This window comes from Mus musculus, chromosome 7 (genome assembly GCF_000001635.26).
Source record: "Mus musculus strain C57BL/6J chromosome 7, GRCm38.p6 C57BL/6J".
Lineage (NCBI taxonomy): Eukaryota > Metazoa > Chordata > Mammalia > Rodentia > Muridae > Mus > Mus musculus.
This window is the reverse complement of record NC_000073.6, coordinates 20,095,484-20,122,792: the sequence shown is the minus strand read 5'-3', so window position 1 is coordinate 20,122,792 and position 27,309 is coordinate 20,095,484. Positions and strand designations below refer to the sequence as shown.

The 27,309-nt window shown below is 40.3% G+C and overlaps 2 protein-coding genes across 2 annotated transcripts; one reads left to right on the top strand and one right to left on the bottom strand.

The window, feature by feature from the left end:
- Window positions 1–213: 213 nt before the first annotated feature.
- Vmn1r240 (vomeronasal 1 receptor 240) lies at window positions 214–1,137 on the top strand. Its single transcript, NM_001167148.1, has one exon. The coding sequence runs from the start codon at window positions 214–216 to the stop codon at window positions 1,135–1,137; it is 924 nt and encodes a 307-aa protein (NP_001160620.1).
- Window positions 1,138–20,711: 19,574 nt separating this feature from the next.
- On the bottom strand, window positions 20,712–21,635 carry Vmn1r91 (vomeronasal 1 receptor 91). The gene has a single exon (NM_001166736.1). The coding sequence runs from the start codon at window positions 21,633–21,635 to the stop codon at window positions 20,712–20,714; it is 924 nt and encodes a 307-aa protein (NP_001160208.1).
- Between the last annotated feature and the right edge of the window lie 5,674 nt (window positions 21,636–27,309).

Sequence of the window (27,309 nt, the reverse complement as noted above, 5' to 3'; positions counted from 1 at the left end):
GAGTAATTCAATACGTATAATATTTTACTTGAGTTATTATACATGCATTGTTTTCCCTGCAATTTACCTGTAATGTGTAACTAGAATACTGTCTCACTTATCAAGTGAAGAAATTGTCACAAATCAATTGGTAAGTGTGGACAATAGAACAGAGACCCACAGAGAGTAGTGTCCTATCTATTCATCAATGTAGGATTGGGAAAAGCCCTCTCCATGTCTGCTCATGGTAAATCCGTGAAAACCACTGAGGAAGTAGCTCTTCAGCTCCTCTTGTTTTGCCAGTTTGGGGTTGGGACTGTGGCCAATGTCTTTCTGTTTGTCCATAATTTCTCTCCAGTCTTGACTGGTTCTAAACAGAGGCCCAGACAGGTGATTTTAAGCCACATGGCTGTGGCCAATGCCTTGACTCTATTCCTCACTATATTTCCAAACAACATGATGGCTTTTGCTCCCAAAACTCCTCCAACTGAACTCAAATGTAAATTAGAATCCTTCAGTCACCTGGTGGCAAGAAGCACAAACTTGTGTTCCACCTGTGTCCTGGGTGTCCATCAGTTTGTCACTCTGGTTCCTCTTAATAGAGGGAAAGGTAAACTTGTACTTAGAGCAAGTGTCACAAACATGGCAAGTTATTCTTCTTACAGTTGTTGGTTTTTCAGTGTCTTAAGTAACATTCACATTCCAATTAAGGTCAGTGGTCCACAGATAACAGACAATAACACTGACTCAAACAGAAAGTTGTTCTGTTCCACTTCTGGATTCAGTGTAGGCATTGTCCTCTTGCAGTTTGCCTATGATGCCACATTCATGAGCATCATGGTCTGGACCAGTGTCTCCATGGTACTTCTCCTCCATAGACATCGCCAGCGAATGCAGCACATCCTCACTCCCAATCAGGACGCCAGAGGCCAAGCTGAGACCAGAGCAACCTGTACTATCTTGATGCTGGTAGTCACATTTGTTAGCTTTTATCTTCTAAATTTTATTTGTATCATGTTACATGCCCTTTTTATGCATTCTCATTTCTTCATAAGGCTTGTCAGTGAGATTTTAACTGCAGTCTTCCCCAGTATCTCTCCTTTACTGTTGATCTTCAGAGATCCCAAGGATCCTTGTTCTGTGCTCTTCAACTGTTGAAAATCAGAGTGGCTAAAAAATGCTAAATGCAAAAGACAGCTTCACTAATACCATTAAGGACTTTATTCCATAAATATGTATTCAACATTTTGTACGAACAAGGTGTGGTGCTCACTGCTGTAATTTTAAAAGAATAAGGCTATACACATTTGTTGATGTGAAATGATTTCTGTTTGGAATCTGATTGACATGGTAAGTGAGTTATTCACCATCCTCTGTTCTCCTGTATATAACTGTATTCTGCTGCAGGCTGGACTGAAACTGATGCAACCCATATTCCCTAAACAGTTTAATGTGTTAAATGGTCCTGATCAAACGCATATTCTCGCTCCTTCTTAGTTAATACTTTAAACTTCGGATAAGAACAGAATCCATCTCTATATTTCCCTATTTGAATAAATGAGAGTGCTTTGCTATGATTAAATATTTTCAAGAATGAAATTTATATAAAAAGTAAATATATTGCATGTCATTCCATTTTAGTTAGGAGATATATGCTTAGCTACCTTGGGTCTTACTCAAGTGAGAGTCAAGCACTGAAAATCAAAACTTTGTGCTCTCTACAGCAATACAATCTGCTGATCACATCAAGAGTAAATAGGAAAGAGTTAAAAACAGCTCACGCTCTGAAACTTTCAGAGATTTAAAGTCACAGGACCATGGAAGATACCAGATTCCACATTGGAGATCTTCTCCTGAAAGACCTTGGTAAAGACTTCATTCTGGGCCATGATGAAATTGTTTTCCAATCATCACAAACACCTACCAATCAGACAGGAGACAAGACATATCAGAACAATGGGGAGGCAAAGTTGTCACTCCATCTGTCAGTGGCTTTCTCAGTCACAAAATTATTTTCTCAGAAGATTAAAATCAAGCATCTAATATTTTCAGCTATCTGAGAATGACCAAGGCAAGAAAGACCACAAGATAAATATCTGGAGTGGTTATAACTGTCAGTGTGATGAAACTTATAATCTGACTTGTGGTACTTAGTCCTATGAACAAAGAATATTTTAGCATTCATTTTTTTGGTTCATGTGTATTGGGTATGTATGTATTTGTGGGGATTCCCTCCTCTTAAGGAGAATAGGTGTCATACCCCTAGTGCTGGAGTTACAAACTGATGTAAGTCTACAAATATAATTTCTCAGAATCGAGCTCTGATCCAATGTAAATGTGGCCAGGGTTCTAACCTGCTAAGCCATCCCTCGAGGCCCACAATGAGAAATTTATCCAATACACTTAACTCTTCACTTCCAATCTGGGGGAGTAGGAAATCGTAATATCAGCTATGTTGAAAGAGCTTGAAATCATAGAATAGGAACCAACAGTTTGTATGTTCTATATTGAGGATAGATTTGCACTGAGTTATGAAATTAATACTGAAACTCTTCATGTACATTTTCACAGACCTCTACCAACAATAAAACTGACAATTCCACAGCACCAAGTCTTGATCATACCACTGGCCATAATAAGAATCAGCAAGACAGCTCAGCAGCTAAAGCACTCACAACTTAGAAATGATTATTCCAGGTCCTACATAGTGGAGAGAACAAAATCCTGCAATTGTACTCTGCCTTCCTCAAATCTGCGCTTGAACATGCCCACACACCGAAAAGAAAAAAAGTGTACTTTATAAGTTCAGTTTAATCAGTTCAGTGAATCCTATAACACTGATCTCTGCCTGTTAATCTGTGTATCCCCTTACTTCTAAGCATTTTTGGGATACTTTGTTGGGTTCTATTATCTACCACCTGTCTAACACTTTTTTCAATTCAATAACTTCCAACAAACTAACACCCAGTAGTAAAGGAAAAAGTTAGAGAAGAAAATGAGTCTAGACCTCTTAATGCTACATCCTTCTTAGATTAAGTGGGATGTGAGGGCTGCAAGCAGAGCAGAACTCCATAAGAGCATGAAGTTCTTGGGGCCATGCCACACCAACACTCGCCCATGTGGCTGTGTTAAGCAGTGGGGTGACCACATTCCCTGAGTTCTAAAGTCATTGGTCATTCCTACTGCATGACCCTTGGCAATATTTGGACATCAGGAAAAAGAAAATGAAAACTACATTGGGATTATAACACCTATTAGAATGGCCAAGATCAATAACACAGGTGACTGCTCATGCTGGCAAGGATGTGCAATAAGGGAAAGGCTCACCCATTGCTGGTGAAAGTAAGAACTTGTACAGTCACTATGGGAATAAGAATAGAGATTCCACAGAAAGTAGGCAATAGATCTATCTCACCACTCTTGGATATATACCTGAAGGGCACTTCATCCTACTACAAGGACATGTGATCAACCATGATTTTTGCTGCTCTATTCATTCACAATATGAATGAATCTGTAATCAACCAAGAAGTGTCAACAAAAGAAAGGATAAAAATTATGGCACATTAGCACAATGGAGCAACACTCAGCTGTTTAAGAACAGGCATCATGATGTTTGTAGGAGAATTGCAGTATGTATTCACTTATACAAACATTCCTCTTACCTGGATTTGCTTGGTCAGCTGATGGAGCTCTGTGAGAAGCTCTGCAATTCGATAATCAGCAGACACAAGGGCCATGGGATGGGCCTGTGAAGGGCATCTGGTCAGAGAGGGGGAATGAAGGGAAAGCTATCATTGCCTGCTATGGGTTGGACAGTATTTCTGCTATGTAAAGTCCTGGTCCATGAATGACCTATTTGGAAATAAAAGATGAAAGCCACAAGTAGAATAAAACCTTTAGGAGTGACTGTGTCCTTATAAGAAGCAGCAAACACATACAGAGGGAAGACAGCCATATAACCACAGAGGCAGAGATTGGAGTGATGTGGCTTTGAACTTGAGAGTTTTTACTTGGCTTTCAGAGTAGCCAGTATGATAGCCAAGGACCACCACACTACTTTAAATAAGACTTTATGTGAAGATGGTTTCCAAATCAAAGGAACATTATTTTCTTACTAGAGTGGAAAGATAAATTACACACACACACAAACTTGCTCATAACAAAGTAAATGTATTATAGTGGTATTGTGATGAAAATAAAATGTTTTTATTTAACAAAAAGTAATCCGGGCAGTGGTGGTCCAAGCCTTTTATCCCAGCACTTGGGAGGCAAGGGCAGACAGATTTCTGAGCTTGAGGCCAGCCTGGTCTACAGAGTGAGTTCCAGGACAGTCGAGGCTATACAGAGAAACACTGAGTTTATCACTATCATCACAACCACCAGCATCAATATTATGATCACCACCAGCAGCAGCAGCTCACCATTCGCATTTTACCATCCTGATCACCATTACCATAACCACCATTACCATCACCACCATTATCACATTTTCCACCATCATCACCATCACGGGCATCACTATTATCAATCACCATCACTTATACATAGTTATTAGCCATTAAATAAATAATAATCAACCTACAAAGGAGATTGATACATAAAAATGTTCTAGTGAGGGACACGAGGATTTCATGAAAGGGGGGAAGAGATTGGCTCTTCTGAGTGGACTAGGGGGATGAGTTGGAAAAGAGCCAGCAGTGCAAGGAGACATAGGGTTGAGAGATGGAATTAAGAGAAAGAGCTGGAATTGGGGAGCATATGAGAGATGTTACGAAAACCTATGGCAGGGGAAATTTCTAACATATATGAAAGTGATCCTACTGAAATTTTCTAATAAATGAGGGTACAGAGTCCCAACTGACCACCTCTTTTCAACTAAGGGGTCTTCAAGTACAGAGACTGTAGTGCATTCAGCTGAGTTGTTGGCCAAAGATGTCCCATAGAAATGCCAACCAACCCCAGGCTGGGGCTGGAGAGATGGCTCAATGGTTAAGAGCACTGGCTTCTTGCTCTTCCAGAGGACGTAAGTTCTATTCCCAGCAACCATATGGTGGCTCACAACCATCTGTAATGGGATCTGATGCTCTCTTCTGGTGTGTCTGAAGACAGCTACAGTGTACACATATAAATTAAATTAATAAATTTTATTTAAAAAACACCCAGGCTAACATTAATTGTTTGCTCTCCAGAAACTGACAGTGGGATACCCTTACCTAGGACAACACCCATAAACCCCCTCAATATGGAGAAGTTGAGCTAATACCTACATGGAGCCTTCACTCCTAGAGTCTTTGGTATGGAAAAGTACTCTACAGGCTACCAAAAGAGACACATAAACAAAAACTCAACCACAAAAATTTTGGCATAAATTCCTCCCTGCACTCAAGATATGTTAATGCAATGCTGGCATGGAACTTGTGGGAGAAGCCAATCAATCTCTGATTTGTTATAGACAGAGCCCATACACAGCACTGTCAGGAGACCAAGTACCAGGAATTAGATAGTCAACATACCTATGGTAAGAATACTACCTGTCTAAGAAATAAAATAAAATCATTGATAGAATGAATTTTAATGGTATTTTGCTATATTCATAGATCAGTGTCCTATTCACTTATCATCAGAGATTCCTCCTACGACAGACAGAAACAGATTCAGAAACTGACAGCCTGGCATCATGTGGAAAGAGAGTCCTCAGAACACACAGCTCTAAATGGAATGTCTTTATCAAATCTCACTTCTCAGAGCTCAGGGAACTCTGAATAAGAGGAGTCCAGAAAGAGTGTAAGAGCCATGGGAATGAAGGACACCAGGAGAACTAGACTCACTAAATCAACTGAGCAAAGTGAATATGAATACACAGAGACTGAAACATCAAGCATGGGCATACAAGGGTTTGCATCAGATTACCAGCATATATATTAAAGCTTTCAGCTTAGTATTTTTATCGAACACCTGAGTGTGAGAATGAATGGCACTGATTACTATGCCTTCTCTCAGGGTTCATTTTTTTAAACAATTTTTTATTAGCTTTTTTTCATTTACAATTCAAATGCCATCTTGAAAGTCCCTTATACCCTCCCTCTGCCCTGCTCTCCAACCCATCTACTCCTGCATCCTGACCCTGGCATTCTCTTGTATTGGGGCATATAATCTTTGGAGCATATGTACTTTGCTCTGTTGATTTAGTGAGTCCAGTTTTCCTGGTGTCCGTCATCCCCATGGCTTTTACACTCTTTCTTGACTCCTCTTCTTAAGAGTTCCCTGAGCTATGAGAGGCGAGTTTTGATGGAGACATCCCATTTAGAGCTGTGTGTTCTGAGGACTCTCTTTCCACATGATGCCAGGCTGTGAGTCTCTGAATCTGTTTCTGTCTGCCTAAGGAGGAAACTTCTCTGATGATTAACACAACAGCGAATAACACACTGAACTTTGAATAGGGCAAAATACCATTGGAAGTCATTTTATCGATGTTTTTATTTTTTTATTTTTTTAGAGAGGTAGTATTTGGTCTTACCGTGGGTATGTTGACTATCTAATTTCTGGTTCTTGGTCACCTGACAGTGCTGTGTATGTGTTCTGTCTATGACAAATTAGACATTCATTGTATACTCCCACAAGTTCCATACCACCTTTACATTAACATATCTTATGTGCAGGACAGATTGTAGGCCAAAAGTTTTGTTGCTGGGTTGGTGTTTATGTGTCACTTTTGGTAGCCTGCAGAGTACGTTTCCATACCAAAGACACTAGATATAGGAGTAAAGGCTCCATGTAGGTATTAGCTCAACTTCTCCATGTTGAAGGAGTGTATGGGTGTTGTCCTAGGTAAGGGTATCCCACTGTCAGTTTGTGGAGAGCAAACCATTGTTTTAACATCAGCTTAGTTTTTTTTTAAAAAAGATTTATTAATTTAATTTATATGTGTACACTGTAGCTATCTTCAAGACACACCAGAAGAGAGCATCAGATCCCATTACAGATGGTTGTGAGCCACCATGTGGTTGCTGGGAATTGAACTCAGGACCTCTAGAAGAGCAAGCAGCCACTGTTCTTAACCATTGAGCCATCTCTCCAGCCCCAGCCTGGGTTTGGTAGGCATTTCCATGGGACGTCTTTGGCCAACAACTCAGTTGAATGCACTACAGTCCCTGTACTTGAAGACCCCTTAGTTGAAAAGAGGTGGTCAGTTGGGACTCTGTACCCTCATTTATTAGAAAATTTCAGTAGGATCACTTTCATATGTGTTAAAAAATTTCCCCTGTCATAGGTTTTCGTAACATCTCTCATATGCTCCCCATTTACAGCTCTATCTCCCTACATCCCCTCTCTCAACCCTATGTCCTGTTCCAACTCATCCCCTAATCCATTCAGCATAGCTAATCACTTTTCCCCATCTATGAAATCCATGTGTCACTCACTAAAACATCTCTATGTATATCAATCTCCTTTGTACCTTCATTATCATTTATTTAATAGCTATGTATGTATGTATGTATAAGTGTCCACAGTCCTTTCTTCCCACAGAGACAAGAACGACACAGACACCAAGTTCGGTTCATGCAATAGCTTCTTCTTTTACTCCTTCTTGAAGCTTTTCTTACAACCTCTCTCCACTTAGGCAAGGGCAACAACAACAAACCTCCTATACTCACAAAGACTGACCTCATCTAGCTCCACCCCACCTCATCCAATCAGAATTCACACACGCTCCAGGAACGACCTCAGGTTGGCCACCAATAGGCTGACAGGTCTGGATCATGAGGAACAGCCCAGCCTGGCAGGCAGCCCACACATGCAGCCTCACTGCGCATGCTCGGGCAAGGCAGTAACATGTGGGATTCACGGAGCCTGACAATGGTCCAGGGCGCCATCTAGGTCCATGTGACCACACCTGCTTCCCGAATATAAGTGAATACATACCATATTTATATTTCTGGGTGTGGGGTACCTCACTCAGGATGATGTTTTTTCTAGCTTCAGTCATTTTCCTATAAACATCATGATGCCTGTCCTTAAACAGCCGAGTACTGCTCCATTGTGCTAATGTGCCATAATTTTTATCCTTTCTTTTATTGTGACTTCTTGCTTGTTTCCAGGTTCTGGCTATTATGAATGAATAGAGCAGTAACAATCATGGTTGAGCACATGTCCTTGTAGTAGTATGAAGTGCCTTTCAGGTATATATCCCAAGAGTGGTGAGATAGATCTATTGCCTACTTTCTGTGGAGCCTCTATTCTTATCCCCATAGTGACTCTACACATTCTTACTTTCACCAGCAATGGATGAGAAATTCCCTTACTGCACATCCTTGCCAGCATGAGCAGTTGAAAGACCCCAAGAGGAGCCCCTCACTCAGGCCTCAGGACAATAGCAGACACTCAAGAAAACAGGATAGACCAACCTTGATGTAAACCACATGAGGCTTTATTCGGGGAAAACCAAAGCTCTGGGGATGGCTCATATCCCACACAGGGGTAAAGGAGTCAACCTCGAGGGGAAAGAGGTCCCAGTTTTATAGGCCCTCAGGGGAGAAAGGAGAAGAGGGGAGTAGGGGATTTCCAGATCTAAACAATGTCTAGTCTCAAGAAATGGGTGTGGGAGGGGTACAAGGAAAGAGTCTGGTACAGGTGTAGCAACTCAGGATTGGCCGGGCTGCGGTTGCTGGGGAGATTCCTCTCTTGGAATGAACGAGTCTGCACATTGCCTCTCTGCGCAGGGCTGACACACTACACAGGGCGGGGGCTTCGCATAGGGCGGAGGTGCACTATGACCTTGAAGCCGACAGCCCAGAGGCCGAGCAGCAAGCTGGCCTTCGCCAGCCGCTTTTGGGTTTTTTCTTGACTGATTAGCTCGCATTTTATCTGGCTGGTACTTTTCTCTCTCATAACAAGCTTTTTCCTCCTCCGAGTCTGTTTCCTCAGAGGGGCTAAGTTCTTCATCTGATTCTGAGCTACTAAGAGCTAGCTCCTTAAACTCATCTAGCAACGGATATAGGCTCCCTCCTCTAGGGACCTCCGCTGATTGATCTTTTTTCTTTTGTTTTTTCTCCTCCTTTCTTCTTATCTCTCCCTGGGTATCCTTCCCCGACATTATCTTCTCCTCAGGTTCAAGACCTGTGGAGAGGCCTGTATGCTTATTTGGTGCACCATGTTTCCCCTTTGCTCCTAATTTCTCTCCCCGCACTGCCTCTGATAGGCTTTCTTGAATTTCGTCCAGAATTTTCTGTCCTGCCTTAACTACTTGTTGACATTCCTCATCCTTTAAGCATGATCTAATCAGCTTCCACAACAGCATGGTTTCTGCTTTAAGTTTGCCGTTCTCCTGCTCCCCAACTAAATCTCCCCCGAGTTTCTCCCAAGAGGGGATAGTTAAGGACCCTGAGCACGCAAACCACGGTGCTATGTGATCTATCTCTTTTACAAAGCCTTCTAGTGTCTTGGTGGAGACTTTCAAGCCACGCTTCCTCAGGACCAACCGTAAGGTGGTCACCACAGAGTGGAAGGCTCCCACGCTATCTTCTTGCCTTTTTTCTAACCTTGCCTGACCTCGACTGAACACCAGTTAGCAATTCCTCCCGTAGAAACTGTACGCAATCTAAATAAAAGAACGAGCCCTGTGAAAGGGAACAGAAAGGCTTCTAACGCTGGAGAAAGTTCAAGGCCACACGTACCTTGCAGAGCTGTATTGTCCCGTAGTTCTGAATCTGCCCCGTGTGAAACGGGGGTCTCCTTTCAGTGCCTGGTGATGATATAGTTCCCGGGTTATCAGCATCACTTCTTGTCCTTGTAATGTTTCGCCAGCAAAACACACTCAGACAACCAGATCCTTCTACGGCAAAGCTTTATTGCTTACTTCTCAGGAAGACCCGAACCCGGAAAATGGAGCTGCTAAATACCCCTCTGTGTGATGTGTCAGGTCTTGATTAACTGCTCACTATCAGCCCAGATGACGCCACGGGACAGGCAGGGCACAAGGAATGGAAAAATACCCTAGCACATTGCAGAATATATGTTTACCAGTTAGAACACTGGATATCAGCGCCATCTTGTAATGGCGATTGCAAGGGCGGCTCCTCACAAGAGCCTCTAATGTGAAGTTATGTATAATTCTAAAAGGTCTACCCTATATGTTACTTGTCCTTTTCTCCCCTTCATCTTTTAAATTTCTTTCTTTGTTATCTACATTTAGTGTTTTATTATATGGTGGCAGGATTTTATTTCCTATCCAATCTATTTTGGTTCTTGTAGTTTTATAGTCATCTCTTTATTTAGGTTAGGGGTGTTTTGTTCTATAATTTTGTTGGGTATATTTTCTGTGCCTTTGAGCTGGGGTTCTTCTTCCTTTATTTCTATTATTCTTAGTTTTTGTCTTTTCCTAGTGTCCCAAATTTTCTGAGTGTATTGTATTAGAATCAATTTATTTGACATTTTCTTTGACCGATACAGCAATTTCTTCTGTTGTATCTCTGATGGCTGAGCTTCTCTCTTCTTTCTCTTGTATTCTGTTGATGATGCTTGTGGCTTGTAATTCTATTTTCTAGGTTTTATTTCTCCAGGGTTGGCTCCTTTTTTGTTTTCTTATTACGTTTATTTCCATTTTCAGGTCCTGAACAGTTTTATTCATTTCCTTCACCTGTTTGATTGCATTTTCCTGTATTCTTTCATATTTATTTGTTTCCTTTTTAAAGGCCTATTTGATCCTGTCTTCCTGTATTTTAAAAAGATATTTACCCCTTACCGGTCAGAGCAGCACCGGGGTAGCTGGGGCGCACAGTCGTCTGACTACCGCCAGCTACCCACAACACCCGCCAAGCGATCTTAAGACTTCTGGTGAGTGGAACACAGCATCTGCTCCAATCCAATCGCGCAGGACCTGAGACTGCATTAGTTAGGAAAGCAGAAAACCCGGTCTTAGTAAGGGCACAAGCCCCTTCCGGTCCGAGCTCCGGGGTAGCTAGGGCGCACAGTCGGCTGACTACCGCCAGATACCCACAACACCAGCCATGCAATCTTAAGAATTCTGAGGATTGGGATCTGCCCGGCGTGGGAGCGCTTTGCCTGAGAATCGGCAGCAGACATCTTGGATCCGGGATCCTGCCGAGTGTATCCTGCACAGGCAGGTGACCATTTTCCTGGCCAGAGGATAGGGACCTGCCCGGCGCTGGAGCGCTTTGCCTGAGCACTGGCAGCAGACATCTTAGTGCAGGGACCCTGCTGAGTGTATCCTGCACAGGCATCTTGGCTTCAGGACCCCGCCAGTGTATCCTGCACAGCTCCAGAGAATACCAGAGGGCGAAAGGAAAACATAAGAATCCTACTAACAGAAATCAAGACCACTCACCATCATCAGAACGCAGCACTCCCGCGCCACCTAGTCCTGGGCACCACAACACAACCGAAAAGCTAGACTCAGATTTAAAAGCATATCTCATGTTGATGGTAGAGGACATCAAGAAGAACTTTAATAACTCACTTAAAGAAATACAGGAGAACACTGCTAAAGATTTACAAGTCCTTAAAGAAAAACAGGAAAACACAACCAAACAGGTAGAAGTCCTTATAGAAAAACAGGAAAACACATCCAAACAGGTGATGGAAATGTACAAGACCATACTAGACCTAAAAAGGGAAGTAGACACAATAAAGAAAACCCAAAGCAAGGCAACGCTGGAGATAGAAAACCGAGGGAAAAAATCTGGAACCATAGATGCGAGCATCAGCAACAGATTACAAGAGATGGAAGAGAGAATCTCAGGTGCAGAAGATTCCATAGAGAACATCGGCACAACATTCAAAGATAATACAAAACGCAAAAAGATCCTAACTCAAAACATCCAGGAAATCCAGGACACAATGAGAAGACCAAACCTACGGATAATAGAAGTTGATGAGAATGAAGATTTTCAACTTAAAGGGCCAGCAAATATATTCAACAAAATTATAGAAGAAAACTTCCCAAACCTAAAGAATGACATGCCCATGAACATACAAGAAGCCTACAAAACTCCAAATAGACTGGACCAGAAAAGAAATTCCTCCCGACACATAATAATTAGAACAACAAATGCACTAAATAAAGATAGAATATTAAAAGCAGTAAGGGAGAAAGGTCAAGTAACATATAAAGGCAGACCTATCAGAATTACACCAGACTTTTCACCAGAGACTATGAAAGCCAGAAGAGCCTGGACAGATGTTATACAGACACTAAGAGAACACAAATGCCAGCCCAGGCTACTATACCCGGCCAAACTCTCAATTACCATAGATGGAGAAACCAAAGTATTCCACGACAAAACCAAATTCACACATTATCTTTCCACGAATCCAGCCCTTCAAAGGATAATAACAGAAAAGAAGCAATACAAGGACGGAAATCACGCCCTAGAACAAGCAAGAAAGTAATCCCTCAACAAACCAAAAAGAAGGCAGCCACAAGAACAGAATGCCAACTCTAACAACAAAAATAAAAGGAAGCAACAAGTACTTTTCCTTAATATCTCTTAATATCAATGAACTCAATTCGCCAATAAAAAGACATAGACTAACAGACTGGCTACATAAACAGGACCCAACATTCTGCTGCTTACAGGAAACCCATCTCAGGGAAAAAGACAGACACTACCTCAGAGTGAAAGGCTGGAAAACAATTTTCCAAGCAAATGGTCTGAAGAAACAAGCTGGAGTAGCCATTTTAATATCGGATAAAATCGACTTCCAACCCAAAGTTATCAAAAAAGACAAGGAGAGACATTTCATACTCATCAAAGGTAAAATCCTCCAAGAGAAACTCTCAATTCTGAATGTCTACGCTCCAAATGCAAGGGCAGCCACATTCATTAAAGACACTTTAGTAAAGCTCAAAACACACATTGCACCTCACACAATAATAGTGGGAGACTTCAACACACCACTTTCATCAATGGACAGATCTTGGAAACAGAAACTAAAAAGGGACACAGTGAAAGTAACAGAAGTTATGAAACAAATAGATCTGACAGATATCTACAGAACATTTTTTCCTAAAACAAAAGGATATACCTTCTTCTCAGCACCTCATGGGACCTTCTCCAAAATTGACCATATAATTGGTCACAAAACAGGCCTCAACAGATACAAAAATATTGAAATTGTCCCATGTATACTATCAGACCACCACGGCCTAAGGCTGATCTTCAATAACAACATAAATAATGGAAAGCCAACATTCACGTGGAAACTGAACAACACTCTTCTCAATGATACCTTGGTCAAGGAAGGAATAAAGAAAGAAATTAAAGACTTTTTAGATTTAATGAAAATGAAGACACAACATACCCAAACCTATGGGACACAATAAAAGCATTTCTAAGAGGGAAACTCATAGCTCTGAGTGCCTCCAAGAAGAAACGGGAGACAGCACATACTAGCAGCTTGACAACACATCTAAAAGCTCTAGAAAAAAAGGAAGCAAATTCACCCAAGAGGAGTAGACGGCAGGAAATAATCAAACTCAGGGGTGAAATCAACCAAGTGGAAACAAGAAGAACTATTCAAAGAATTAACCAAACGAGGAGTTGGTTCTTTGAGAAAATCAACAAGATAGATAAACCCTTAGCTAGAGTCACTAGAGGGCACGGGGACAGCATCCTAATTAACAAAATCAGAAATGAAAAGAGAGACATAACATCATATCCTGAAGAAATCCAAAACACCATCAGATCCTTCTACAAAAGCTTATACTCAATAAAACTGAAAAACCTGGATGAAATGGACAAGTTTCTAGACTGATACCAGGTACCAAAGTTAAATCAGGATCAAGTTAACGATCTAAACAGTCCCATATCCCTTAAGGAAATAGAAGCAGTCATTAATAGTCTCCCAGCCAAAAAAAGCCCAGGACCAGATGGGTTTAGTGCAGAGTTCTACCAGACCTTCAAAGAAGATCTAATCCCAGTTCTGCACAAACTATTCCACAAAATAGAAGTAGAGGGAACTCTACCTAACTCATTCTATGAAGCCACAATTACTCTGATACCTAAACCACAGAAAGATCCAACAAAGATAGAGAACTTCAGAAAAATTTCTCTTATGAATATCGATGCAAAAATCCTCAATAAAATTCTTGCTAACCGAATCCAAGAACACATTAAAGCAATCATCCATCCTGACCAAGTAGGTTTCATTCCAGGGATGCAGGGATGGTTTAATATATGAAAATCCATCAATGTAACCCATTATATAAACAAACTCAAAGACAAAAACCACATGATCATCTCATTAGATGCGGAAAAAGCATTCAACAAGATCCAAAACCCATTCATGATAAAAGTCTTGGAAAGATCAGGAATTCAAGGTCCATACCTAAACATGATAAAAGCAATCTACAGCAAACCAGTAGCCAACATCAAATTAAATAGTGAGAAACTGGAAGCAATCCCACTAAAATCAGGGACTAGACAAGGCTGCCCACTTTCTCCCTACCTCTTCAACATAGTACTTGAAGTCCTAGCCAGAGCAATTCGACAACAAAAAAAGATCAAGGGGATACAAATTGGAAAAGAGGAAGTCAAAATATCACGTTTTGCAGATGATATGATAGTATATATAAGTGACCCTAAAAATTCTACCAGAGAACTACTAAACCTGATAAACAGCTTCGGTGAAGTAGCTGGATATAAAATTAACTCAAACAAGTCAATGGTCTTTCTCTACACCAAGAATAAACAGGCTGAGAAAGAAATTAGGGAAACAACACCCTTCTCAATAGTCACAAATAATATAAAATATCTTGGCGTGACTCTAACTAAGGAAGTGAAAGATCTGTATGATAAAAACTTCAAGTCCCTGAAGAAAGAAATTAAAGAAGATCTCAGAAGATGGAAAGATCTCCCATGCTCATGGATTGGCAGGATCAACATTGTAAAAATGGCTATCTTGCCAAAAGCAATCTACAGATTCAATGCAATCCCCATCAAAATTCCAACTCAATTCTTCAACGAATTAGAAAGAGCAATCTGCAAATTCATCTGGAATAACAAAAATCCTAGGATAGCAGAAGCTCTTCTCAAGGATAAAAGTACCTCTGCTGGAATCAGCATGCCTGACCTAAAGATTTACTACAGAGCAATTGTGATAAAAACTGCATGGTACTGGTATAGCGACATAAAAGTAGACCAATGGAATAGAATTGAAGACCCAGAAATGAACCCACACACCTATGGTCACTTGATCTTCGACAAGGGAGCTAAAACCATCCAGTGGAAAAAAGACAGCATTTTCAACAAATGGTGCTGGCACAACTGGTTGTTATCATGTAGAAGAATGCGAATCAACCCATTCCTCTCTACTTGTACTAAGGTCAAATCTAAGTGGATCAAGGAACTTCACATAAAACCAGAGACACTGAAACTTATAGAGGAGAAAGTGGGGCAAAGCCTTGAAGATATGGGCACAGGGAAAAATTCCTGAATATAACAGCAATGGCTTGTGCTTTAAGATCGAGGATTGACAAATGTGACCTCATGAAACTGCAAAGCTTCTGCAAGGCAAAAGACACTGTCAATAAGACAAAAAGACCACCAACAGATTGGGAAAGGATCTTTACCTATCTTAAATCAGATAGGGGACTAATATCCAATATATATAAAGAACTCAAGAGGGTGGACTCCAGAAAATCAAATAGCCCCCTTAAAAGATGGGGCTCAGAGCTAAACAAAGAATTCTCACCTGAGTAATACCGAAAGGCTGAGAAATACCTGAAAAAATGTTCAACATCCTTAATCATCATGGAAATGCAAATCAAAACAACCCTGAGATTCCATCTCACACCAGTCAGAATGGCTAAGATCAAAAATTCAGGTGACAGCAGATGCTGGCATGGATGTGGAGAAAGAGGAACACTCCTCCATTGTTGGTGGGATTGCAAGCTTGTACAACCACTCTGGAAATCAGTCTTGTGGTTCCTCCGAAAATTGGACATAGTACTACTGGAGGATCCCCCAATACCTCTCCTGGGCATATATCCAGAAGATGTCCCAACCGGTAAGAAGGACACATGCTCCACTATGTTCATAGCAGCCTTATTTATAATAGCCAGAAGCTGGAAAGAACCCAGATGTCCCTCAACAGAGGAATGGATACAAAAGATGTGGTACATCTACACAATGGAGTACTACTCAGCTATTAAAAAGAATGAATTACGAAATTCCTAGGCAAATGGTTGGACCTGGAGGGCATCATCCTGAGTGAGGTAACCCAATCACAAAAAAACTCAAATGAAATGTACTCACTGATAAGTGGATATTAACCCAGAAACTTAGTATAGTGAGATATAAGGTACAATATGTAAAACATATGAAACTGAAGAAGAATGAAGACCAAAGTATGGACACTTTGCTCATTCTTAGAATTGGAAAAAATCACCCATGGAAGGAGTTACAGAGACAAAGTTTGGAGCTGAGACAAAAGGATGGTCCATCTAGAGACTGCCATATCCAGGGATCCATCCCATAATTAGCCTCCAAGCGATGACAACATTGCATACACTAGCAAGCCTTTGTTGCAAGGATGGTGATATAGCTGTCCCTTGTGAGACTAGGCCGGGGCCTAGCAAACACAGAAGTGGATGCTCACAGTCAACTATTGGATGGATCACAGGGCCCCCAATGGAGAAAGTATCCAAGGAGCTAAAGAGATCTGCAACCCTATTGGTGGAACAACATTATGAACTAACCAGTACCCCAGAGCTCTTGACTCTAGCTGCATATGTATCAAAAGATGACCTAGTTGGCCACTGGAAAGAGAGGCCCATTGGTCAGGCAAATGTTATATGCCCCAGTACAGGGGAACGCCAGGGCCAAAAAATGGGAATGGGTGGGTAGGGTAGTGGGGGGGGGACTTTTGGGATAGCATTGGAAATGTAATTGAAGAAAATACGTAATAAAAAAAAGAAAAAAAGATATTTACTTATTTCCTCATTAAAGGCCTATATCTTCTTCATACAATGAGATGTAAGATCATTTTCTTGCTCTTCAGGTGTGTCAGGGTACCTAATGCTTGCTAGAGTAAGATAGCTGGTTACCAGTGGTGCCATATTGCACTGCCTTTTCCTTATCATATTTTAGCTCATGTCTTTAGAAATCTTGTTGTCTCTGGTATTAATTGTCCTGGCCATACAAGGTCGCAGTAGGCCTCTGGGACTGATTGTACCACTTGGTAACAGGTCTACCAGGAGGCATGCAGAGCTGTGAACTAGGGTGTGGAGTGCAGGTTCTCAATTGTATGTAGAAGTGTGGACAGGAAGATGGGGCATAGAAAGAATGGAGAGAATTGGGCAGACCTCACAGCTTCTGGGAGTACTGGAGTTCAGCAGGCAGGAAATTGGAGAGTGAGTTGTTCTTGGTTGTTCAGGATGTCAGTAGGCCTCCTGGTGCTAAGGACCAGCCTTGGCTTAGAGAGGGGTTCTGAGAAAGTAGTGTTTGGGAGCAACAAAAAGAATGGCTTGAAGTCAGTTCTGGGGTACAAGCAGATAGCCTTGTGCTCTGCTAAGACAGCTTTCTGAAGATGACCAGAGAGATAACCTCTAACAGACAATAGCCCATTCTTTTATTTTCATGTCAATGCAGTCATGCACCCCACATACTCTTTTGATTACATCACAAATTTTGAACTTATCCCCTTAACCTCTAAGAAAAGACAGCAAGCACATTTTTCTTAACATGGCAAACAAACTCAGAAATCTGCTTCCTTTGTAAGAACATACAATAAGCTATCAAGGTAGGACCCAGCACTGAGATCACTGCCCCCAAATGCTGGATCTAAATTTCCTCTGTTCCAGGATGTCCTTGAACTCAGAAACCTGCTTGCTTTTGTGTCTGCCTATCTTTGCATCTTTCTGACAAGCTTGCTCATAGTGCACCTGCTTCTGTACTTTTTGGTGCATGAAGCCCCTCTTGTAACTCATATTACATCCTTATATTTTGAATAGTTGAGAACTCCTGTTTATATATTTTTAAATTCATGTATTCAGTGTTCTTTCCTATATCATTAAGGGCTGCCATGAAGGCCACAGCATTTATAGTTTTTGCTAAGATCTAAACATACCCTCCTATCCTAAGAGGTACTAACTTTCCCAGAAAGGACATTCCACAATAAACTTGTCAAGTATCATATTTCCTGATAACTGTCAACACTGTGGAGTCCTATGTCCTGCTGGCTCCATCCCAGAGTTGTGATCATGTCACACCATCACCCTCATGACCATGCAGGACTCAGCATCCTGGAAGGCAGGCAGAACTATGGGCTAGGGAGAGGAGTATAGATCAGAGATTGCAGACTGGGGTGTGGAACATTAGATGGAACAAAGAAAGGCCATTTATTTATTTATTTATTTATTTATTTATTTATTTATTTATTTATTTATGATTTCTTGAAATTTTACCTGCTAACTTCTGCCCTTTCCAAAGTTTTCTCATTATAATTCATGCCTCCTTTGAATATTATTAACATTTCAGTATTTGTGCTTTGACTGATGTGATAATTTTCATTTTGTCAAAAAACCAGTTATGTTACATGAATATGTTTTTCTTTTACTCCCTGATATGGGATATGGTGCTGTTTCCAAAAGTCCACAATGAATAATTATGAGTGTCTCATGCTATAGGAGGGGCATGATTTTTTTCCAGCTGCAGACAGTTTTTGTTTGGAATTCTTGAGAATCTTGAGAAGGTATTTGTGTGAGATCCCCAAGATGTCCTGTGGTGGCTCCTGCTTTGCCTGCTGCTGTCAGTTCCCTTTGCTGCTGTACCTGCTCCTGATTTTGCTATTGATGAATTGTTGTTTGGCTGTCTTGTTTGACTTCTGGTTAGAGATATCATGATGATAGATTTTGGACTTACCAAAACCAACATCAGAGGTCAACACACCTTTTCCTCTCTAACTTTTCTTTATTACTGAGTGTTGGTTGGAAATATTGTGGTGAAAAAGGTGTTGGAAGGGTAGTAGATAGTACAATCCAATGAAGTACAACAAACTAATGCTTAGATATAAGGGTATACAGAGATTAACAGGCAGAGATCAGTGTTATAGGATACACTGAACTGATTAAACTGAACTTAGAAAATACACTTTTTCTTTTCGGTGTGTGGACATGTTCAAGCACAGATTTGAGGAAGGCAGAGTACAATTGTAGGAGTTTGTTCTCTCCACTATGTAGGACCTGGGATAATCATTTCTAAGTTGTGAGTGCTTTAGCTGCTGAGCTGTCTTGCTGATTCTTATTATTGCCAGTGTTATTATCAAGACTTGGTGCTGTGGGATTGTCAGTTTTATTGTTGGTAGAGGTCTGTGAAAATGTACATGAAGAGTCTCAGTATTAATTTCATAACTCAGTGCGAATCTATCCTTAATATCGTACATACAAACTGTTGGTTCCTATTCTATTATTTCAAGCTCTTTCAATAAAGCTGATATTGATGATTTCCGACATCCCAAACTGGAAGTGAAGAGTTAAGTGTGTTGGATAAATTTTTCAGTGTGGGCCTGGAGAGATGGCTCAGCAGGTTGGAAGCCTGGCCACATTTACATTGGATCAGAGCTTGATTCTGAGAACCTATCTTTGTAGGCTTATAACAGTTTGTAACTCCAGCTCTAGGGGTATGACACCTATTCTCCTTAAGAGGAGGGAATCCCCACAAATACATACATACCCAATACGCATGAACAAAAAAATGAATGCTAAAATATTCTTTGTTCACAGAAGTAAGTACCACAAGTCAGATTATAAGTTTCATCACACTGAAAGCTATAACCACTCCAGATATTTATCTTGTGATCTTTCTTGCCTTGGTCATTCTCAGATAGCTGAAAATATTAGATGCTTGATTTTAATCTTCTGAGAAAATAATTTTGTGATTGAGAAAGCCACTGACAGATGGAGTGACAACTTTGCCTCCTCATTGTTCGGATATATATTGTCTCCTGTCTGATTGGTAGGTGTTTGTGATGACTGGAAAACAATTTCACCATGGCCCAGAGTGAAGTCTTTCAGGAGAAGATCTCCAGTGTGGATCCTGGGTTCCTCCCTGGTCCTGAGACTTTAAATCGCTTAAGGATTCTGAGTGTGACCTGTTTCTGCCTCTTTTCCTATTTATTCTCGATATGCTCAGCAGATTGTACTGCTCTAGAAAGCACAAAGTTATGTTGTTCAGTGCTTGACTCTCACCTCAGTAGGGCCCAAGGTAGCTAAGCATATATCTCCTAACTAAAGTGGAATGACATGCAATATATTTACCATATATAAAATGTTCATCCTTGAAAACATTTAATTAGAGCAATGCATCCTCATTTGTTCAGATAGAGAAATATAGAGAGGGATTCTGTTCTTATCCAAAGTTTGAAGTATTAACTAAGAAAGAGCAAGAGTATCAGGTTGATCAGGAACATTTAACACATTAAACTGTTTAGTGAAAATTGGTTGCATCAGTTTCAGTCCAGCCTGCAGCAGAATGCAGTTATATACAGGAGAACAGAGGATGGTGAATAACTTCACTTACCATGTCAGTCAGATTCCAACCAGAAATCATTTAACATCAACAAATGAGTATAGCTTTATTCTTTTAAAATTACAGCAGTGAGCACCACACCTTATTCATACAAAATGTTGAAAACATATATATGGAATAAAGTACTTAATGGTATTAGTGAAGATGTCTTCTGTATTTGGCAGTATTTAGGGGCTCTTGTTTTCAACATTTGAAGAGCACAGAACAAGGATCTTTAGGATCTCTGAAGATCAACACTAAAGGGCAGACACTGGGGAAGACTGCAGCCAGAACCTCACTGACAAGCCTTATGAAGAGACGAGAATGTATAGAAAAGGCATGAAAGATGATACAAATACAATTTAGAAGATAAAAGCTAACAAATGTGATCACCAGCATCAGGATAGTATGGGTTGCTCTGGACCCAGCTTGGCCTCTGGGGTCCTGATTGGGAGTGAGGATGTGCTGCATTCGCTGATGATGTCTATGGAGGAGAAGTACCATGGAGACACTGGTCCAGACCATGATGCTCATGAATGTGGCATCATGGGAAAACTGCAAGAAGACAATGCCTACAATGAATCCAGAAGTGGAACAGAACAAGTTGCTTTTAGAGTCAGTGTTATTGTCTATTATCTGTGGACCAGTGACCTTAATTGGAATATGGATGTTACTTAAGACACTGAAAAACCAACAACTGTAGCAAGAATAATTCGCAAAATTTGGGACACTTACTCTGAGTATGAGTTTACCTTTACCTCTATTAACAGGAACCAGAGTGACAAACTGATGGACACTCAGGACACAGGTGGAACACAAATTTGTGCTTCTTGCCACCATGTGACTGAAGAATTCTAATTTACATTTGAGTTCAGTTGGAGGAGTTTTGGGACCAAAAGCCATCATGTTGTTTGGAAATATCGTGAGGAATAGAGTCAAGGCATTGGCCACAGCCATGTGGCTTAAAATCACCTGTCTGGGTCTCTGTTTAGAACCAGTCAAGACTGGAGAGAAATTATGGACAAACAGAAAGACATTGGCCACGGTCCCAACCACAAACTGGCAAAGCAAGAGGATCTGAAGAGCCACTTCCTCAGTGGTTTTCACGGATTTACCATGAACAGACATGGAGAGGCCTTTATTCAACCCTGGAGTGATGATTAGGTCGGACACTACTCTCCTCGGGTCTCTGTTTTATTGTCCACACTTACCAATTGATTTGTGACAATTTCTTCACTTGATAAGTGAGACACTATTCTATCACATTACAGGCAAATTGCCTGAGAAACAATGAATGTATAATAACTCAAATAAACTTTTATACTGATTTTATTACTCCTGCCTCAATGTAAATTTTGTATTGCAACTACATCTTTATTGGTCCAGTAGGTCAAGAGCACAATAACACACATTTTAACACACCAAGGTCTTTGCATATTGATACAGACAGTAAAGAGTCTACTATGAGTCTGTGATTCCATCATCAGAATTCAATACAATTAGGAGGGAGGAAAGGCTTCAATTGGGATGTAACTAAATCAATAACAAATAAAAGAATATATAAATGCAATGTAAAAATAATTAATTGAATTTCTTATGTTATAGTAACATATTAAAAATAGTATGTATGGGAACAATATAATATTGCACTCAATAATAAAGTTGTATAACTGAATTCAGTTGTAGAAAATTAAGTTGTTGGCTTTTGAGAAAATTTTATACTACTTATCCTCAAAATTAAAAAAAAACACCAAATACTTCTGATAAAGCCACCTGTGTTGTAATGACACACATGAACATAGGCTAACATATGTGTCCTCCATATGAAAAAAAAAACCACTTGCTAACAAGTTTCATTTATTCATAATTTTACTGATCATAATTTTTGTTCTAAAATGTGAGGTGCCATAGCCTTACCTGCATCATCTGCAGATTCCCTCCAAAATTATTAACACAATCCCTTTGCAGTAATTTAATATAATATAATATAATATAATATAATATAATATAATACCAATACCCTTTGCAACCTGATGCTTAGTCTGCACTTTACTTGTTTATATGTTTTCTATAGGAACACAAGGGCCTCCATCCACAAGGTATAATTCATTATCTCACATACATGTTACACTGAATGCTGTTTTCTCCTGAGTACTATTCTAGGACACAGACATTTCTTTGACATGAAAGCAAAATGTTAACCTATTTAAGTTAACCTTCAGACTTCAGAAAGAAATAATGTTTCATGTTGGCTTCAGAGGACAATTTTCACTGAAGAGAAAAGAATTTTAAGCAGAAGTCTATGATAGATGAATCCCACCTTCTGAGCCTCAGTCAGGATGAAGATGCTCATCTGAAAACCAGGTGCAGAGCACAGCTCCTATAGAAGCATATTTCCTAGTGCCTGGATTCAGGAACTTCTCTGTGTCACTCTTTGCCTGAGAAAGAATGCAATGAAATTCAGAATGGTTTCTTATTCTCCATGCAATGCTGTAAAGGTAACCCAACAAAGTCCTAGTTTCCAGTCTCATAAAACAATAGGGCACTGGGACATGACATCCTTCAGAGAGTTTATTATTGTGTCATCTGTGGCGGCCGCATATTTGTCTGCATGGTGTCTTTGGGATACCTCCAATGAGGGAAAATCATTTATCCCCAGAGAAAATCTCCATTCCTTTCTGATGCTTACTGATGATGTCTAGGAGTTTGTTAGATGTTAATGAGTACCTGGGCAGAAGTTAGGGAAGGGTTTTCATGTTTCCTTCGGGAGAATCTAAGTTCTGAATTTATCTCGTGGTCAGATGTGAATTGGGGCACGCCAGGGTAGAACAAGGGACTCATTATGAGTTTCTATAGAGTACTTTCCTCCCTACTATTTCACTCTTGCAAAATTATTCTGACACCAAATCCTCCCAGAAAACTGGCAATGTGTCATTCAGATTCTGTAATTTCCCAGGAAGTTGCTTCATTACAACTTTTCCCATGTTTGACCCAGGACATTTATAAATGATGAATTTATTAACTGAAGCTGGTTTTTCCCACCTGAATCCTGGGGTTATTCCCATATCCACTTGTTTTCAGGAAGATCATGACTTGTTTTCTGATATACTCATGAATCCTTATCACAGGTCTAATATACTTTGATAGTATTTAGAGAATCTCATTTGTAGTTAAGTAATCCTAAATATACATGCAAAGATATGGATTGAGCAATCATTAAGAAATAGATAGCTCCAACTCATGTCTGCTCTAGGTATAATAAAAAACTAGGGATTTAGTTTTGATTTTCAGTGATGAAAAGTAAAAATTCTGATTATAAATCTAAGAATTGTATGTTCTAAACATTTATTGATACTCAAGCCTGCAACAAATATTGTCTCAGGCACAAAGGACATATACTTAAATGTGTGAGAAATATCATTGCACAATATTTTTACAAATGAAATTACCAGTACTCAAAAGGGATATATGTGGAAATAGGACAAAAAGAAAGAATAACTGGTCATTAATTGCTTAGATACCTTATGGTTGTCTAGGACAAGCACATATCCATAATTTCTACTGTGAAATTTATATTGGCTAATTGACAATTACATATCATTTATTAGCCTAATAAATAATTATATTGAAATAACCTTCAAATTCAGGAATTTGTAAGAGTCACGGCATGATGAAAAATGAGGAGGTAGAAAACAGTCTTATAAAGGATGAAAGGCTATAATGGAACATGAAGAGTTCGATTTGGGTGTGTGTAAGAGAGAAAGTAGACCAAGAAATATGGAGAAGAATAACTCCGACTAAGTGTCTTTTGAAAAACTATACAGACACTTGCTGCTATTGGGGCTTCCTGTAATACATTCACTTGCATATTTCAAAGGAGTTTTAATAAATCAGCACTATACTAGTTGGACAGTCCCTCACGTAGACATCTCATGATAACTAATGTAAGCTTCTTTGATTTTTATTTTTTGTAATTTCTTTTTATTTGGGTATGAGTAATTATTTTGGATATTTTCTTTATCTATATTGTACATTTTATACCCTTTCATGGTTCCCCCCCCCCCCGGAAACCCTCTATCCCATCCTCCCTCCCCCTGCTTTTATGAGGATGTTCCTCCACCTACCCACCCACTCCAACCCCTCAGACCTCAGTTTCCCTACACTGGAGCATCTATCGAGCTTTCATAGGACTGAGAACTACTCCTCTCACTGATGCATGACAAGGACATCCTCTGCAACTTATGTACCTGGAGCTTTGTATACTCCTTTGTTGATGGGTTAGTCCCTGGGAGCCCTTGGGAGACCAGTTGGTTGATGTTATTCTCACTGTGGGGTTGCAATCCCCTTCAACTCCTTTGGTCCTTTCTCTAACTTCCCTATTGAGGACCCTGTGTTTACTCCAATGGATGGTTGTAAGCATCCATCTCTGTATTTGTAAGGCTCTGGCAGGGTCTCTCAGGAGATAGCCATATCAGGCTCCTTTCAGCATGCACTTCTTGGCATCCACAATAGGGTCTGGGTTTGGTAACTAACTGTATATGGGATGAATCCTCAGATGGGTCAGACTCTGGATGGCCTTTCCTTCAGCCTCTGCTCTACTCTATCTTCATATTTGCTCCTGTGAGTATTTTATTCTCCTTCTAAGAAAGACTGAAGCACCCACACTTTGGTCTTCCTTCTTCTTGAGATTCCTTTGGTATGTGAATTGTATCTTGGTTATTTGGAGCTTTTAGGCTAGTATCCACTTATCAGTGAGTACATAACACTTGTGTTCCTTTGAAATGGAGTAATCTCACTGAGGATATTTTCTAGTTCTATCCATTTGCCTAAGAATTTCATTAATTCATCCTTTTTAACTACCTGAGTAGTACTCCATTGTGTAAATGTACCACATTTACTGTATCCATATCTCTGTTGAGGGACATCTGGGTTCTTTCCAGCTCCAGGCTTTTATAAAAGGCTGCTATAAACACAGAAGTGGATGATCACAGTCAGCTATTGGATGGGTCACATGGCCCCCAATGGAGGAGCTAGAGAAATTACCCAAGGAGCTAAAGGGAACTGCAACCCTATAGGTGGAACAACAATATGAACTAACCAGTACCCGGGAGCTCTTGTCTTTAGCTGCATATGTATCAAAAGATGGCCTAGTCGGCCATCACTGCAAAGAGAGGCCCATTGGACTTGCAAACTTTATATGCCCCAGTACAGGGGAACGCCAGGGCCAAAAAGGGGGAGTGGTTAGGTAGGGGATTGGGGGGTGGGGTGGGTATGGGGGACCTTTGGGATAGCATTGAAAATGTAAACGAGGAAAATACCTAATTAAAAAAAAAGAAAAGAAAAAAAAAGGCTGCTATAAAAATAGTGGAGAATGTGTCCTTATTTCAAGTTTGAGCATCCTCTGGGTATATGCCCAGGAGTGGTATTGCTGGGTCCTCAGGTAGTACTATGTCCAATTTTCTGAGGAACTACCAAACTGATTTCCAGAGTGGTTGTATCAGCTTGCAATCCCACCAGCAATGAGGGAGTGTTCCACTTTCTCCGCATCCTTGCCAGCATCTGCTATCACCTGAGTTTTTTATTTTAGACTTTCTGAATGGTGTGAAGTGGAATCTCAGGGCTGTTTTGATTTGCATTTCCCTGATGACTAAGGATGTTGAACATTTCTTTAGGTGCTTCTCATCCATTTGATATTCCTCAGTTGAAAATTCTTTGTTTAGCCTTGTATCCAATTTTTAATAGGGTTATTTGATTTTCTGTAGTCTAACTTCTTCAGTTCTTTGTATATATTGGATATTAGCCCTCTATTAGATGTAGGATTGTTAAAGATCTTTTCCCATTCTGTTGGTGGCCTTTTTGTCCTACTGACAGTGTCCTTTGCCTTACAGAAGTGTGTAAACTTCTCTTTCAGGTTTAGGTGATTTCTTTTTCTAGTTGCTTGCCAATTAACTCCCAAAGCACTATCTAAGCCACAACCAAAACTCACAGGCTATTACCCCTGGTGCTGGTAATTCTCCAAAACTTGGTGGCTGAAGACAGCACATACTAAACACACAGAACATGAAGAAATCAAACTGGCACTTACTTTGAAGATTTGTATGCCGCCCATCTGTCCATAGGTGGTATAGAAACAGGTTGAAAAGTCAAGTGGAAATCATTCTTAAAAGGTGCCACATACAGTACTGCAGGAGAAAAGGACTCAGCAATACCATCCTTCTGTGAACCCTGACATATTCAGCAATTATGGGCTTGATGAGATCTATCCATTGATTAAAGCTGGAAGAAGTTGAGAAAGAGGGCAACCCTATAGGAAGACCAGCAGTCTCAACTAACCTGGACCACAGAGATGACTCAGACACTGAGCCACCAACCCGGCAGTATATACCAGCTGATGTGAGGCACCCAACATGTATATACAGCAGAGTACTGTGTAATCTGGACTAAGTGAAAGAAGATGCCCCTAACCCTGGAGAGACTTGAGGCCCCAGAGAGTGGGGAGGGTAGAGGTGGAGACATCCTTTTAGAGAAGGGGGACAAGTCATGAGATGAAGAATAGTCAGAGGGCAGACCAGGAGGGAGATAAAGACGGAATTATTTTAAAAGATTGAAGAAGAAAAACATAGAAAAAATGTTTTTGGAGAGACCAACTACTTTCTTATTAGGCCACAGACCCTGTCCACAAGCTAAAACTCATAAATGTCACTGTTTATATTTTCTGTGGGCAGATGGGTACTAGGAGCGAACCCAGTACTAATGTTTCCCTTAATGGACCGAGAATTGAAACATTTCTTGACGAGTAATT